At 37.2% G+C, this 14,526-nt stretch overlaps 1 protein-coding gene across 1 annotated transcript; it reads left to right on the forward strand.

Moving 5' to 3' along the window:
* The first annotated feature begins 2,209 nt into the window (after positions 1-2,209).
* On the forward strand, positions 2,210-6,733 carry LOC113507087. The gene has a single exon (XM_026889940.1). It carries the CDS (start codon positions 2,210-2,212, stop codon positions 6,731-6,733), a length of 4,524 nt encoding a protein of 1,507 aa, XP_026745741.1.
* The last annotated feature ends 7,793 nt before the right edge of the window (positions 6,734-14,526 follow it).

The following is a 14,526-nucleotide window of genomic DNA, read 5'->3' on the forward strand; positions in this document are numbered from 1 at the left end:
CGCCATTATAAATAAAAAGGAAAAGAATATGGGGATAGGAAAAGGAAGGCACAAGAGAGAACTGAAGGGGAGACTGGAGATGTATTAGTTAGGAATGAAGAGACTGGCCAGCATCTGAGAAAGAATGTAATTCATTTGAAGAAAATAGAACTAGAGAGGAAAGTGCAACAAAACAAATTCAAAATGGGAATGGGAGTGACAGCAATTAAATTAAAAGAGTTGATTATGACATAGCAAGATAAAAGATAAAAGTGATTCAATTGATTTTAATAACGTCCAAAATTACAGAGTACATGAACATTGTTAAGTTAATATGAATTAAATAAAATTAATAATAAGGAAGGGATGTAGTGTCCTATACTCAATAAATGTTGTTGTCTCGTACACACGGGTAGTGGGGAGAGTTGTCAGTTACGTGCGAGCGGTGAGCGTGCGCGCACGTCCTCCGGATACTGGTGTGTGACCGAGCCAATAGGTAATATTAGTGACGCAGGGAGCACTACACAAAGCATTATGATAAAGAACCATAGTTTCATCTCCTGTTACAATTGAATCCAAAATATCTTTCTGTCGGCCTTCACACAGGGATAAAAATTGAGTACAGCACTTACGTGTTCTTGCTTCTGAACAGCGGAAATAAGTTTTGGGACCCACCTTGCACTGACCTTATTCATACCCAGATGCTCATGTCGGATTCTAAGCACAGTTGTTTTCGAAAGTCCCGTCATAGCTGCTAATTCTTTTGTCTTCAACCGCCGGTCTTACAGTACTATCTCTTCGACAAATTGAATACTAATAAGTGTTGGTATGTCGATAAAAGTCAATATATTCAATGTCAAGTTTGATATCTTTGATTAATCCAATGCGGGTAGGCCGGAAACTTTTTGACCTTACTACTTTACCCTACTTAGGTACAACCATAGAAATCTAAATAACAAGGTAATAGAAATGGCATACACCGCGGTGATCTATCGAAACGCATGTCGCCGGTGGGCGGGGCTTAAACACATTCACAGCAAATAACTACGCAATCACGCAAACGCACGCATCGAGAAGACCAAGCAACAACACTAGGCCGTACGTCTATTGCAATAAGGTTGACTTTGTCGTTGTATGGATTCACTAACTCACACTGTTTGAGTAAGAGCTGTATAGATAGTTACGCAAGTCACATATTCATATACCTAGCTATAAGACTACCTCATGTTAGCTTCAAAACATTCATTGTTAATATATTAAGTCAGTCGCTAATACACTTGCATCCAAACACCACGTATTTTTATTTAGTAAAATCTCGAACAAACAATAGTGAACCTTATTACAATCACCAAATGGTCGCAATCGAGCCGGATCCATTGACTGAGTGGTCACGTTTCACAGCAGCGATAAGCCGACCCTTTTTTTGTGCACATCGGATTCTAAGAAATGACAACGTGATTGACAAGTTGTTTACTACGAACACTATTATAGTAATAATTACGACCAATTATACACATCGGGTATCAGCTGCATTAAAGATTGTTCAAGTGAAAGGTGAAAAATGACTACGACTGAAGAACAACAGAAACTTATGTCCGTGTTAGAAGATACTGCAAACCTGCTACGAAAAACACAAATTAACCTAAAAAAATGTCCTAAAGCACGCTTAACAAGAGGTTATATCGAAACACGTATGAAAATAATCGATCAATATTGGGATACGTTCAAACGTGCGCATTATGACTTGGTAAAAATAACACCTAAGGAACAGAAAGGAATTTTACCTTATTTTTTGAATGAGGAGTTTTTTATTTATGAAGATTTGTTTAATGTGCTTCAAGGTGACTTAAAGGACATGGTTATTTCGTTATCTGATCTATCAACAGTGGAATCAAAATCAGCAAATAGTAGTTTCGGCAGCACAAGTCAATCAAATAGTCTCGTGCGCCTACCGAGGATTGAAATACCTAAGTTTTCCGGTAATTATGAATCATGGCAAACATTTCAAGATTTGTTTACTTCATTGGTGCACAATAACACTTCACTTAGCAATGTACAAAAACTTCATTATTTGAAGACTAGTGTTACTCAAGAAGCCGAATCACTGTTGAAGCATATACAGGTTACAGATAGCAATTATATCAATGCATGGGATATTTTGAAAAATAGATACGGCAACAAACGCTTACTTTTAAATCATTCTATGAAAAGGTTATTCAATCAAAAGAAGATGACTTCTCAATCAGCTTCTCAGTTGAAGGGGTTGTTAGACACAACTACAGAGTGCCTAAACAACTTTAACAATTTGAATATTGACACCGGCTCTTGGGATCCATTCCTTATATATCTTCTAGTGCAGAAGATGGACTCGGAGACGCACAAAAACTGGGAAGAACATGCATATAAAGAAGAATCTGAAAACTTACCTACCTGGAGTGATTTCAAGAAGTTCTTAGAATCGAAGTACCGCACCCTGGAATTAACAAATCAGAATAGTACATCAAGGGATACTAAAATAATAAAGGAGCGTTCATGCCATGTTGCCTCACCAGTTACCGAGAAAGTTTGTGTTATGTGTAAGGAAAATCACAGTTTAAGTCATTGCAAGGAATTCTGCAAGAAGGAACCTACTGAAAGGAGAGAATTTGTCAAAACCAAACAATTGTGCTTTAACTGCTTAGTACCAGGACACTCGGCATTTAAGTGTAAAGTGCCAGTATCTTGTCGTCTTTGTCACCGGCGCCATCATTCCCTTTTACATGAAACGAAGATCAAGCAGCAAGGAGAATCATCGGTCACGTTACCTCCGACTGTAACACATGTAGAAGAAAAGCAAGCACTACAAGTCAATACAATGATAGCGTCGCATTACAATACTAAGAAGAGAATAGCAGCACTCTTAGCAACAGCAGAAGTGGAAGCAACAAGCGAGCAAGGAAACACCATTGTACTGCGGGCGCTAATAGATCAAGGTTCCGAGGCAGCTTTTATTAGTGAGAAGGCGACTCAATTGTTGAAGCTCGAACGACAACCTGTAAAAGCAAGCATTATAGGGGTGGGATCCCAAAGGACCGAAATAAAACATGTGGTACAGCTACGAATACGATCCCGATCGGACCGAAACTATTGTTTACCGATCAAGGCATATGTTATGTCCAAGCAACTGACCACAAAGATACCCACCAAAACAATCAATAAACAAGATTGGACACACATTCAAGACCTCAACCTGGCTGATCCAAATTACTTTAAGCCAGGGTCTATAGATATGCTCTTGGGTGTGAAAGAATATGCTGAAATTCTGCAAAACAACCTAATCAAAGGTCCACCCGGCACACCAAGCGCTCAAGAAACCAGCCTGGGGTGGATTCTTTTTGGAGAAGTTAATACAACACATCAAAGCCAGTATGTTGTGATGCACCATTCAGTTGACGTAGAAGACATGTTGAAATCAATATGGGAAATTGACGTGGACACTAAAAGACACTTAACCAAGGACGAAAAACTGTGTGAAGAAATATACGAGAGCACAACAGCTAGAAATGAAGAAGGAAGGTACATTGTTAAATTACCGTTTAATACATACAGTCCACAATCACCTGATGGTAATACAAAATCAATAGCAGCACATAGATTTACACTATTAGAAAAGAAATTCAGAAAATCGCCAGACCTGCAAAAAGAATATAGTAAAGTTATAAATGACTATATAAAACAAGGACACATTGAGAAGGTACCTGATATAGAAAATGATAAAAGAGCTGTGTACTTACCTCACCACGCCGTTACCCGAGCTGACAAAGAGTCCACGCGAACACGCGTTGTATTTGATGCGTCGTGTAAAGGATCAAACAACGTTTCGTTAAATGATGAATTACTTGTGGGTCCTCAGCTGCAAGAAGACTTAAGAAACATTTTGATGAGATGGCGCATGAAACGAGTATGTTTCATGGCAGATATAAAACAGATGTTCCGCCAAGTATTAGTAAGCCCAGAAGACGCTGATTTTCAACGAATCCTGTGGAGGCAACAGGAATCCGACACTCTGGAAGAATACCGTTTACTCAGAGTCACATTTGGCACAGCGTCGGCACCATACTTGGCTGTTAAGACGCTGCAACAGGTAGCCAAAGATGAAGCTAAGAATAACATTCTTGTTGCACAAACAATAAACGAGGATTTTTACATGGATGACCTTTTGTCTGGTACAGACTCAGTATCTGAAGCTTTGTCGCTTTCGAAAGAATTATCAGTCACACTACAAAAGGGCGGTTTCCAACTTACGAAATGGGCATCCAACAGTATCGTTTTAATGAAGTATATCGAAGAGGATAAAAGATCTGCAAGAGCACATATTGATTTAAACCTCGACGGAACTCTCAAGGCACTCGGAATTGAATGGAATTTAAAAACAGACCAGTTTCGATACAATCTTAGATTTACACCGATAACCAAGTCCATAACAAAACGAAATATATTGTCTGATATACAAAAGGTTTTTGATCCCCTTGGCTGGATAGCACCAAGCACTGTTATGGCCAAAATATTAATACAAAAGATTTGGCTTGAAAGAGTTAACTGGGATGAACAGGTTAGTAACACATTAGAACAAGAATGGAGAGAAATAAGATCAGACTTCGTTAACATAACTGAAATAAAAATAGAGAGATGGCTTGGCACGATGACTGTTAACAACGATAAAACACAAATTCACGGATTTAGCGATGCTTCAATGCGTGCATATGCAGCGGCAGTCTATGTAAGAATTCACACTCTTGACAACAAAATTGAAACAAAACTGATAGCTGCCAGAACCAGAGTAGCACCATTGAAGACAATATCATTGCCTCGTCTGGAACTCTGTGGTGCCCTACTTCTTTCAAAATTAATGAAGCAAGTCGGACAATCAATGAGAATTCCAACATCACGAATGTACGCATGGACTGACTCTTCAATCGTTATCGCATGGCTTAGTGGTGAACCTAACAGGTGGAAACCCTTCGTTGCAAACCGTGTGGTCGAAATTGTTGAAAACATTAATAACAAGCATTGGTTCCATGTTCAGTCACACGAAAATCCCGCTGATTTGGCATCCAGAGGATTGTTGTTATCCGACTTGAAGAAAAGTAACTTATGGTGGCACGGACCGGGTTGGCTATCTGAAACAAAAATAAATATTAAACATGAAATGGCAGAAACAGATTTGGAAATGAAGAAAATTAAAATCAATACTTACCTGAACGCAGAACGGAGTGAAGAACCTGAAACAACTTTGATATCACAATTTGATAATTTTGAAACATTAACAGATTTAATAAAAGTGATTACTTACTGTAGAAGATTTATAAACTATAAGAAAAATATAAACAGTGAAAATCAGAATTTAACTACACAAGAATTAGAAGTTACTCTGCAGATCTGTATCAAAAAAACTCAAGAAGAAGAATTTAAAGAAGAGATAGAAAGAATAAAATTAGGAAAGCAAGTTAAGAAAAGAAGTCAGCTACGATGTCTAAATCCATACCTGGATGAGAAAAATGTACTCAGGGTGGGCGGTCGCTTAAGACATGCTAACTTACCTAATGATAAGAAAAATCCTGTGATCCTGGGGAATAGAAACACACTAGTACAGTTAATTATTGCTGATGCACATGACAAAACACTTCATGGAGGTGTACAGTTGATGATATGTCACTTACGTTCCAAATACTGGATTATAAGAGTTAAATCACTGGTGAAGAGACATATTCACAAATGCATGAAGTGTGCTCGTATGAATGCCACAACGAAAGTACAGATAATGGGGGACTTACCTTTGGAAAGAGTTACCCCGACAAGACCGTTTCTGCATAGCGGCGTAGACTTCGCAGGACCGCTCCAAACACTAGTGTCTAAAGGAAGAGGCAACAAAACAAGGAAGACATATGTGGCAATTTTTATCTGCATGTCCACCAAGGCAATCCACCTAGAACTCGTTGGAGACCTCACTTCAGAGGCGTTTATAGGCGCTTTTAGACGTTTTGTTGCTAGAAGAGGTAAATGCAGCCATCTGTGGTGCGATAATGGTAAAAACTTCGTGGGTGCAAACAGAGAACTTCATGACTTGTGGAATGAAGCACAGATGACAGGAGAAGTTACATCCACGTTAGCGACAGATGGTACACAATTTCACTTCATCCCAGCATATAGTCCAAACTTTGGGGGATTATGGGAGGCAGGCGTGAAATCGATTAAGTACCACCTAAAACGTATTATTACAACTCACCTCACGTTTGAGGAAATGACAACAATATTATGTCAAATAGAAGCCTGCCTGAATTCACGCCCGCTGTGCCCAATAGATACCAACGACCCTGAAAACTTAGACCCATTGACTCCTGGCCATTTTTTAATTGGAGAACCACCGATTGTGGTACCCTCACCTGATCTGCAAGCTGTGAAGGTTAATAATTTGTCACGTTGGCAACATACTCAAAAGATTCTTCATGACTTTTGGCGACGCTGGCAAGAGGAGTATTTGACCAGGCTACAGCAGCGTCCTAAATGGATGAAGAAAGAGAAGGAATTTGCAATAGGGGATATTGTGTTGATCAAGACAGAGAATCTACCACCCAGCAAATGGTCTTTAGGACGAATTATAGATAAACATCCAGGCACAGACGGTAACACGAGGGTATACAGCGTGAAGAGTGGAGATTCTATAACCAAGAGAACCATTACCAAATTATGTGCAATGCCGGTTGATTCTACTTAGCATCTCTTTAATTAATGTGATAATTATAGTGAATATTGCGAGTATGTATAGTTAGAATTTTATTATTATGTAGTTCATGGTTATAATAATTGTGTTCTAGACTGAAAATTCTAGCTAGGTATGTGATTGTTTAGAGAATAAGATGTTAGAACTTAACTAGGATTATAAAAGAACTTAAAGTCCTTTTGGTGGGCGGTATGTTTGAGTAAGAGCTGTATAGATAGTTACGCAAGTCACATATTCATATACCTAGCTATAAGACTACCTCATGTTAGCTTCAAAACATTCATTGTTAATATATTAAGTCAGTCGCTAATACACTTGCATCCAAACACCACGTATTTTTATTTAGTAAAATCTCGAACAAACAATAGTGAACCTTATTACAATCACCACACACAGTCATTGCATTTTTTTGCATTAGTTGTAGTGATTACGTAAACTACACTAGGGATTGACTACGGATCCGAAATATAATGAAAGACGAAATTATGAGTGACAATGTTTTTTGTTGTATTCTTCTATGGATTACATTATAATATGTACCTACTTACAAAAAAAAAAAATCGCTAATTGTCGGTTGACAAAAAAAAATATTATTAGGAAATACTTGGTACCTAGGTAGGTTTGGTATATACGGTGACTTTTTAGTCGTCTTACAAAAGCAGCCCAGTTCATGTATCGAATGCCTAGTAAACGTTCATAATAAAAAAATAGGTATTTATGAGATTTGGATAAATTTAAATTGCAATTTTTATTCAATGCTATGCTATAGCGCAAGGCGTACTTTTTGAAACATTCAGTTGCGAGCGCGGTCCGAGCCGTAAAAATGGAGAGGGGCGCGGGCGGCGGCGGGCGGCAAGTTATCAAGCATGCAACTAATTTCATAGTGTATATTCGGCCTAAGTTGTAGGGTACCAATTTCGTTTACCCGTGGTAGTCATCCACTTGTCTTTTGTATTTATTTGCATCCTGCGGGATTCTGAAATAAAAATATATTCAATAATATGTTCAAAAAAACAAACGACTATTAAAATTGTTACTTTTCGTATACAATATTCATTTTGGATAATTTGTCCGCACTTAACCACATCACTATTTCCGACAGTTTTGTGCGGCCGTACCACTATAAATACGATCGCATTGATAAATATTATTTTTCGTTATACATTTCTCTTTTTACAACGGTGCATTTCTGTAAGTCTGTTACTGCAGAGGCAATGATTAGTAAAGAATGCAATTTTTGCAGGATGGTGCGATATAAATATGGTTTATAATGAAGGTTATGTTTTGAAATTTAATTTTGCAATAACATCAATATTACTGCAATAATTTACTTACCGATAAAATGTTATCTATTTATTTATGTTATTACACGATGCAGATGAATTTCCAGCCTGAGAAACGCCGCAAAACACCATTTTTAGTGGTTCTTGCTGTGACGACGTTCCGCGAGCGACTGAGCGTAAATTCGCGCGCTGGTGTCGTCCGAGACACCAGTGTGGCGACAAGGTCACGCGGCGTTGGCACTTCTATTACCTTGTTATTTAGATTTCTATGGGTACAACCCTTTTTCCAGTTGAAAAGTAGCCTATGTCCTTCCTCAGGCTTTAAACAATCTATGTACCAAAGGACTTGGCCGGATTCTGCCCCAGAGTGTACAAGAACCAATATAAAACCAATAATTATAAAAAAACGAATAAGGAATTTTGAAAATAGCTCAATGTACTGTAGCAGCGGGAGAAAAAAACATACAATAAAAAGATTTTATTCGTTTGTACTCCACTCAAAAGTACCCTTAATGTTGCCACATAATATTCACAGAGAACAAAGTAGGGAAAATCCGTCACTATAGACATCGAGCTTAAAATGTAAAATGTTCATAATTAATTATAACTTACATGACACATATATTTTTTTTAAGCTTACTGATTTATTTGAATAAATGAAACCATAAATATTATTAATTAAATAAAACTAAGTTCGCGTACAAAGTAAGATAGTCACTTGTGTGCTGACAACATTGAAGTGATGAATATCGAGCGTCTAATGTCAATTTCAAATCACATTCTCACTTTGTAAACAATAAACTGTCATTGCGCCGGTTTGTTTTTTCGTTTATAATATGTTTTATAATATGTCGTAGCCCCACGCGAGTGTTCCACTAACTAGTCGTACTGTGTATACTTAAGGAAAATGGCCCTTTTACAACCGGATCACAATCGGAGAACGTATCAGGAGACATGTTTTATCATCATTACCTCCCGATATGACTGTTCTTTTATCGGAGTGGTTAACATTCGAGGTATGTTGTAGCATCATTAAATCTTTTTTATACCTACAGCATTCATATTATTCAAATACCTATCTATAATTTCAAGACTAATAAAGATACTTATTTTACCTTCACAGTTATCATCTCATAGCCATGTCTGTGGTGCGTGTTATGACAAGATATCAAGATGTCTTGCAACGAACTCCAGGGAAAGACAACTCGGTCATATCAATGTTTGTTGTGGCTGTAGTAAATCAGTTACATGTGCCAAAAGACACGAAATTCTGGAGGGAAGCCCTCTCGCCTCAGTTGTATCACTGTGGCAGTACTTACATGATGACATGTTAGGAATACGTTTTTAAATATCTACATGTGAATAATTGTTACAGTTTTAATAGTGTAGTCAATCACATTGAATAATTTAAACTTATTTGAAGTTCTAATTCAAAATGTAACAGGCGAGTCAATATAGTTACTATGATGTAATATTTAATGCTGATTAAATATTAATTATTAGTAATGAGGAATATTTTTAATTAAGAATCAGTTAGGACAAGTCTTTACTTGCCTTATTTAGATAACTAGTGATTTACTCTGACTCCACATGGATTTTACAAATCTTCGGAACTCTCTGTATTTCTATGCTATAATATGGATGTATTATATACTTTCACCTTCCACATTAATCACTCTATATATTGGTAAAAACTGTATGAATATCTGTTTGATTGACAGAGATGAGATGGGGTATTTTATTTTGTAATATGTGTCTGGTTTGATGTTGGCAATAAAGTAATAATATTGTTATGTATATACATTTGAGTTTACATATATAGAAAGTCAAGCCATTGATTGTCAAGTGTGAGTGGTATTAGTTTCATCTTTTTTTTTCAGGTTAGAGCAGCCAACTTTTTATGTCATGGTTGTTACATGAGAGCTAACAGCGAAGTGAGCCGAAGAATTATTACTGATTCCAACCGTTTTGACGCCTCAGAAGATCACCAACCTGATCAAAATATCCAAATACCAATTCCTCCACCACCTCCTCCACAACTTCCTCCACCACTTGCTCTACAACTTCATCTTGGCCCAGGTCAAGATGTTTCATCAATTTCCCTACCTAATTATAGATGTTGTGCTAATACATCTAGGCGATGCATATTTAATGGATGTCAGCAAAGTGCAGGTTATTTCGTGCCTACCTTAATTAAATCAGCCTTGCTGATTTATAATAAGCTTTATGCGGATTCTAATGAATGGGAGTTATTATTGGAGAACTCAAGTTTATCAAATACTTTCGCAGCACTTGAAATTGAAGGAAATCATCCTCTTCTATTAAGAGGACGTATTAAATCGAGACATACGTCCAGGCGTGAATATTACACGTATTTTTTATATGACGAGCTTCCCTCATTTGAAGACCAACTTAGAAATGGTATCTTAAGTTATCGGTGTAATTGTGTATCTAGCAACCGGACTGTTGGATGTTGTGCTCATTTTTTGACAATTCTTTGGTACTTGGTATGGACGAGATACCAAGAAGCTGTCTTTTCACCAGCCGCGTTTTATAATGTTTTATTAATATTAAATGTTTCAACAATTTAATTTCTTTTATTTGCTGTCTAATCCAAAATGTTATCAGTTGAATAATATTGTGTAATATTGTTCTAACTTCCAATCAATTAGATTTACTCAAATTGAAAAATAATGCTGCTATCAGTGTTCAAGTGATTGTATTATGAATATTAAATGTCTAGATTAAATATTTATATACCAGGAACATAAAAGTGCTTTAACCATAGTTTAACTTTCAACCTAACCTTACTTAACTTTCAACCTTCATAACTCTTGTCAGCGACTGCTGAGCAAAATAAATCTTTTTTATTCTTGTTTCTAACGATGTTTACTATTAATTGACGTAGATTTTATTCGTGTACATGCTGGGGCACAGGTTCATACAATTTCCGGCCATGTCCTTTCATTGCAATCGGTTCAGTAGTTTTTGGCGAGAAAGCGAGACAGACAGACAGAGATACTTTCGCATTTATAATATTAGTAAGTATGGATTATTCTTAATTGTTGCTACTTATAAGGTTTTTTTTTCAGAACTCGACAGACATCAAAGATCCTATAACTCATCCTTTTAATTATGCCCATGATAGGGTGAGCTGGTATGCTGAAGTAGCAGCAGCAGCGCAAGAGGATTTTCGTCTTCAAGCAGAGAGACAAACATTAAATACGAGGAAAATGAAATCAAAATCTTTGAAAACTAAATCCTTTATCATGCGTAAAGAATCGGATCGTGCGCAACACATAATAAAAATTATGATTTATGATTTGGACGGTGGCAATATGGATGAAATATCATCTGATCCTGAAGATGCAAGTGTGAATGTGCAGTATTTAGTGACTACTAAATATGATGACATTATGTCTGAAACTGAATATTTAGTTGGTAAAATAATAAAAAAATTAAGCAAACAGATGTGTACGTTTATAGGTACTTAATACATTTAAAAGATTAATAATAATTAGTAGTATTCAGTTATAGATAAAGAATAAGATTTTTGTTTATTAGCTTGTAAATAATACTTTTATAATGTACATTTTAATTTGTAATTAAAGATTAGTATAGTAGTTCACTGTTTGGTAGTACAGCAATAGTTTGTTATTTAGTTTTAGTAATAGTTTATTTTTTAGTACTTTAGTGATTGGTACCTTTGTATATTTAGTGTGAAAATTAAAATAAATTATTAAATGATATACTTAATTGTTTAATTATTCCGTTAAATCGAAATAAATAATGTCGTCCTGACCGATTTCGGCCACAGCGGCTAGTCCTAAATATTTTCAAAGTATTTGGAACTTTATTGTACTTAGAACAATCTTTTCTGTACATTATTCATGCATTATTGAAGCAGATATCTAAAACTAGCTGTTGCCCGCGACTTCGTGCGCGTGGTTAAAATATATAAGTTAGGAATTTTTGAACGGAAGCCCTCGAAGATGAATAATTTTCCCAGTTTTTTCCACATTTTCCATTGTATCTTCGCTCCTATTAGTCGTAGCCTAATGGTATATATCCTAAAACCTTCCTCAATGAATGGTCTATTCAACACAAAAAGAATTTTTCATTTTGAACCAGTAGGTCCTGAGATTAGCACGTTTAAACAAACAAACAAAAAAACTCCTCGGCTTTATATACACCGTGATTTTTTAGTCGTCTTACAAAAGCAGCCCAGTGAATGTATCCAATGAATACAACACGTTCATGATAAAAAAATAGATATATATGAGATTAAAAAAAAAAATGCAATTTTTATTCAGTATTATGATGCAATTCGTAGTTTTTTAGAAACACAGCTCTGTTGCGAGCGCGGTCCGAGCCTTGTAACAATGGTGAGGAGCGCGGGCGGCGGCGTTTTTTTCATTTTTAAGAGTATATTTCAGATTTCTCTTGTTTAATTTTCTTCGTACTTATTATCTTAGTTGATGATAAAAAAATAATAATCACGCCTAGGGGTATTTTACGTCAGATACATGAACTGGGCTGCTTTTGTAAGACGACTAAAAAATCACCGTGATAGATGTAGATTTGAGAGAATATAGCCATAGTGGTTTCTTAGGTTTACGCGAATGTTAGACATTGAAATGAAACTACTTTTACGGATTTTATCGCGGTTTAATTTTAGATTTTAGTTCCCGACGTTTCGAAACCTTTGCAGGTATCATGGTCACGGGCAGACTGAGATGGCGTTCGTCTTGACAGAAGATGTTGCTCGTTCTACCTTCATATTTTAATTAATTATTTGTGGTCCGACCTACGCAGTATGAGCTCACTGTGTCTTGATGTCTTGCAGCGCTGCTCTTGGGTTTGGCCTTGAGTTTATTTATTATTGGATCCCAAGTAGGTGATATCTTCCAGCCATCTTCTCTATTGAAATTAGGGTGATTTTTAATCTCAATAGCCTCGCGAAACATCCTAGGTAGGAATTTGGATTCTTTAGCGAGGATCTGTGGTTGGTCAAATCTAATATAATGGCTGGAACCTTCAGCATGTTCGGCGACTGCAGACTTCGTTGAGCGGCGGTGTTTGACGTCAGCTATGTGTTCTTTAACGCGGGTCCCTATGCTTCGTTTGGTTTGACCGATGTAAGAGAGGCCGCAGTCACAATCTAGTTTGTATACTCCTGCATCTTGTAGAGGTATGTGACACTTGACGGATGGTAAGGACTGGCTAATCTTCTTGGGCGGCTTGAAGTATGTTTTAATTGAAGCTCGCTCCAGGATGTAACCAATCTTGTCAGTGACTCCTCTGACATATGGTAGTACAGCAGGCAAACGATCAACAGTGGCTGGCTTCACTCGGTGTCTGTGACGGGGCCGTGGAACTTGGAGCTTGTTGTCTCGCAGTACTTGCTTGACGTGTTGAAGCTTAGCGGCAAGGTGTCTGTCATCACAGAGTCCGTGTGCTCTCTGAAACAGAGATTTTCCCACGGTAGCTAACTGTTTAGGGTGATGGTGAGATTCACCGTTTAAGTACCTATCTGTATGGGTCTTCTTTCGATACACGGTGTGACTTATGGTCTGATCAGGATTTCTTTTAACTAATATGTCTAAGAAGGCAAGAGATTTATTATCCTCCAACTCCATAGTGAATTGAATTTTGTTATTGATGGAGTTGAGATGTTTTAAAAATGCATTTACTTGACTAGATGGTAAAACTGTGAAAGTATCATCTACGTACCGTTTGTAAAACCTGGGAGTGAAAGGAGCTGTTTTTAAGGCTGTCTCCTCGAAGTCTTCCATGAATATGTCGGCGACTACAGGGGATACAGGCGAGCCCATCGATACACTATCTACTTGTACATAGAATTTATTGTTCCACAGTAGGTAGCCAGATGTGAGGCAGTGCTCGAGAAGTTCTGCATATTCTAGAGGTAGGTTGTTCTCTGCTAGCTTCTTGGAAACAATTTCAATACAATCCTTAACTGGTAGGCATGTAAACAAGGACTGTACGTCGAAACTAACCATTACTTCATTGTCATGAAGATGTAGATGTTTAATCTCATTGACAAAGTGGTATGAATCCTTCACAAACGCTGCGGTGTTGCCTCTGAGTGGTGAGAGTGTTTTCGCGACGTGCTGAGCCAATCTGTAGGTTGGTGTGTCGATTTGGCTTACAATAGGACGTAGCGGGGCGTTTGGTTTGTGTATCTTTGGCAACCCATACAGTTTAGGTAGTTTTGCGCATGTAGGTATTAAGTAGGTAACATCTAGACTTAATGCTTCGGAGTGTTTCTTAACCAAGGCGGTGGTAGTTGTTAACACCTTTTTGGTAGGATCAGTTTTCACTGGTTTATATGTACTCGGTCCGACAATAGATCTTATATTTAAGCATTGTAGTCCGATGTATCCATGACGACCGTAGCGTTTCCCTTATCTGCACGGAGTATAGTTACATCTTGTCTGGTTGAGGTTCTTTAAAGCGAGATGTTCGGCTTTATGGAGGTTTGGT

The sequence above is a fragment of the Trichoplusia ni genome, unplaced genomic scaffold (genome assembly GCF_003590095.1).
Source record: "Trichoplusia ni isolate ovarian cell line Hi5 unplaced genomic scaffold, tn1 tig00000589, whole genome shotgun sequence".
NCBI classification, from domain to species: domain Eukaryota; kingdom Metazoa; phylum Arthropoda; class Insecta; order Lepidoptera; family Noctuidae; genus Trichoplusia; species Trichoplusia ni.

Coding starts and splice junctions, on each gene's coding strand:
- LOC113507087 (XM_026889940.1), top strand. CDS start 2,210: ATGACTTCTCAATCAGCTTCTCAGTTGAAGGGGTTGTTAGACACAACT.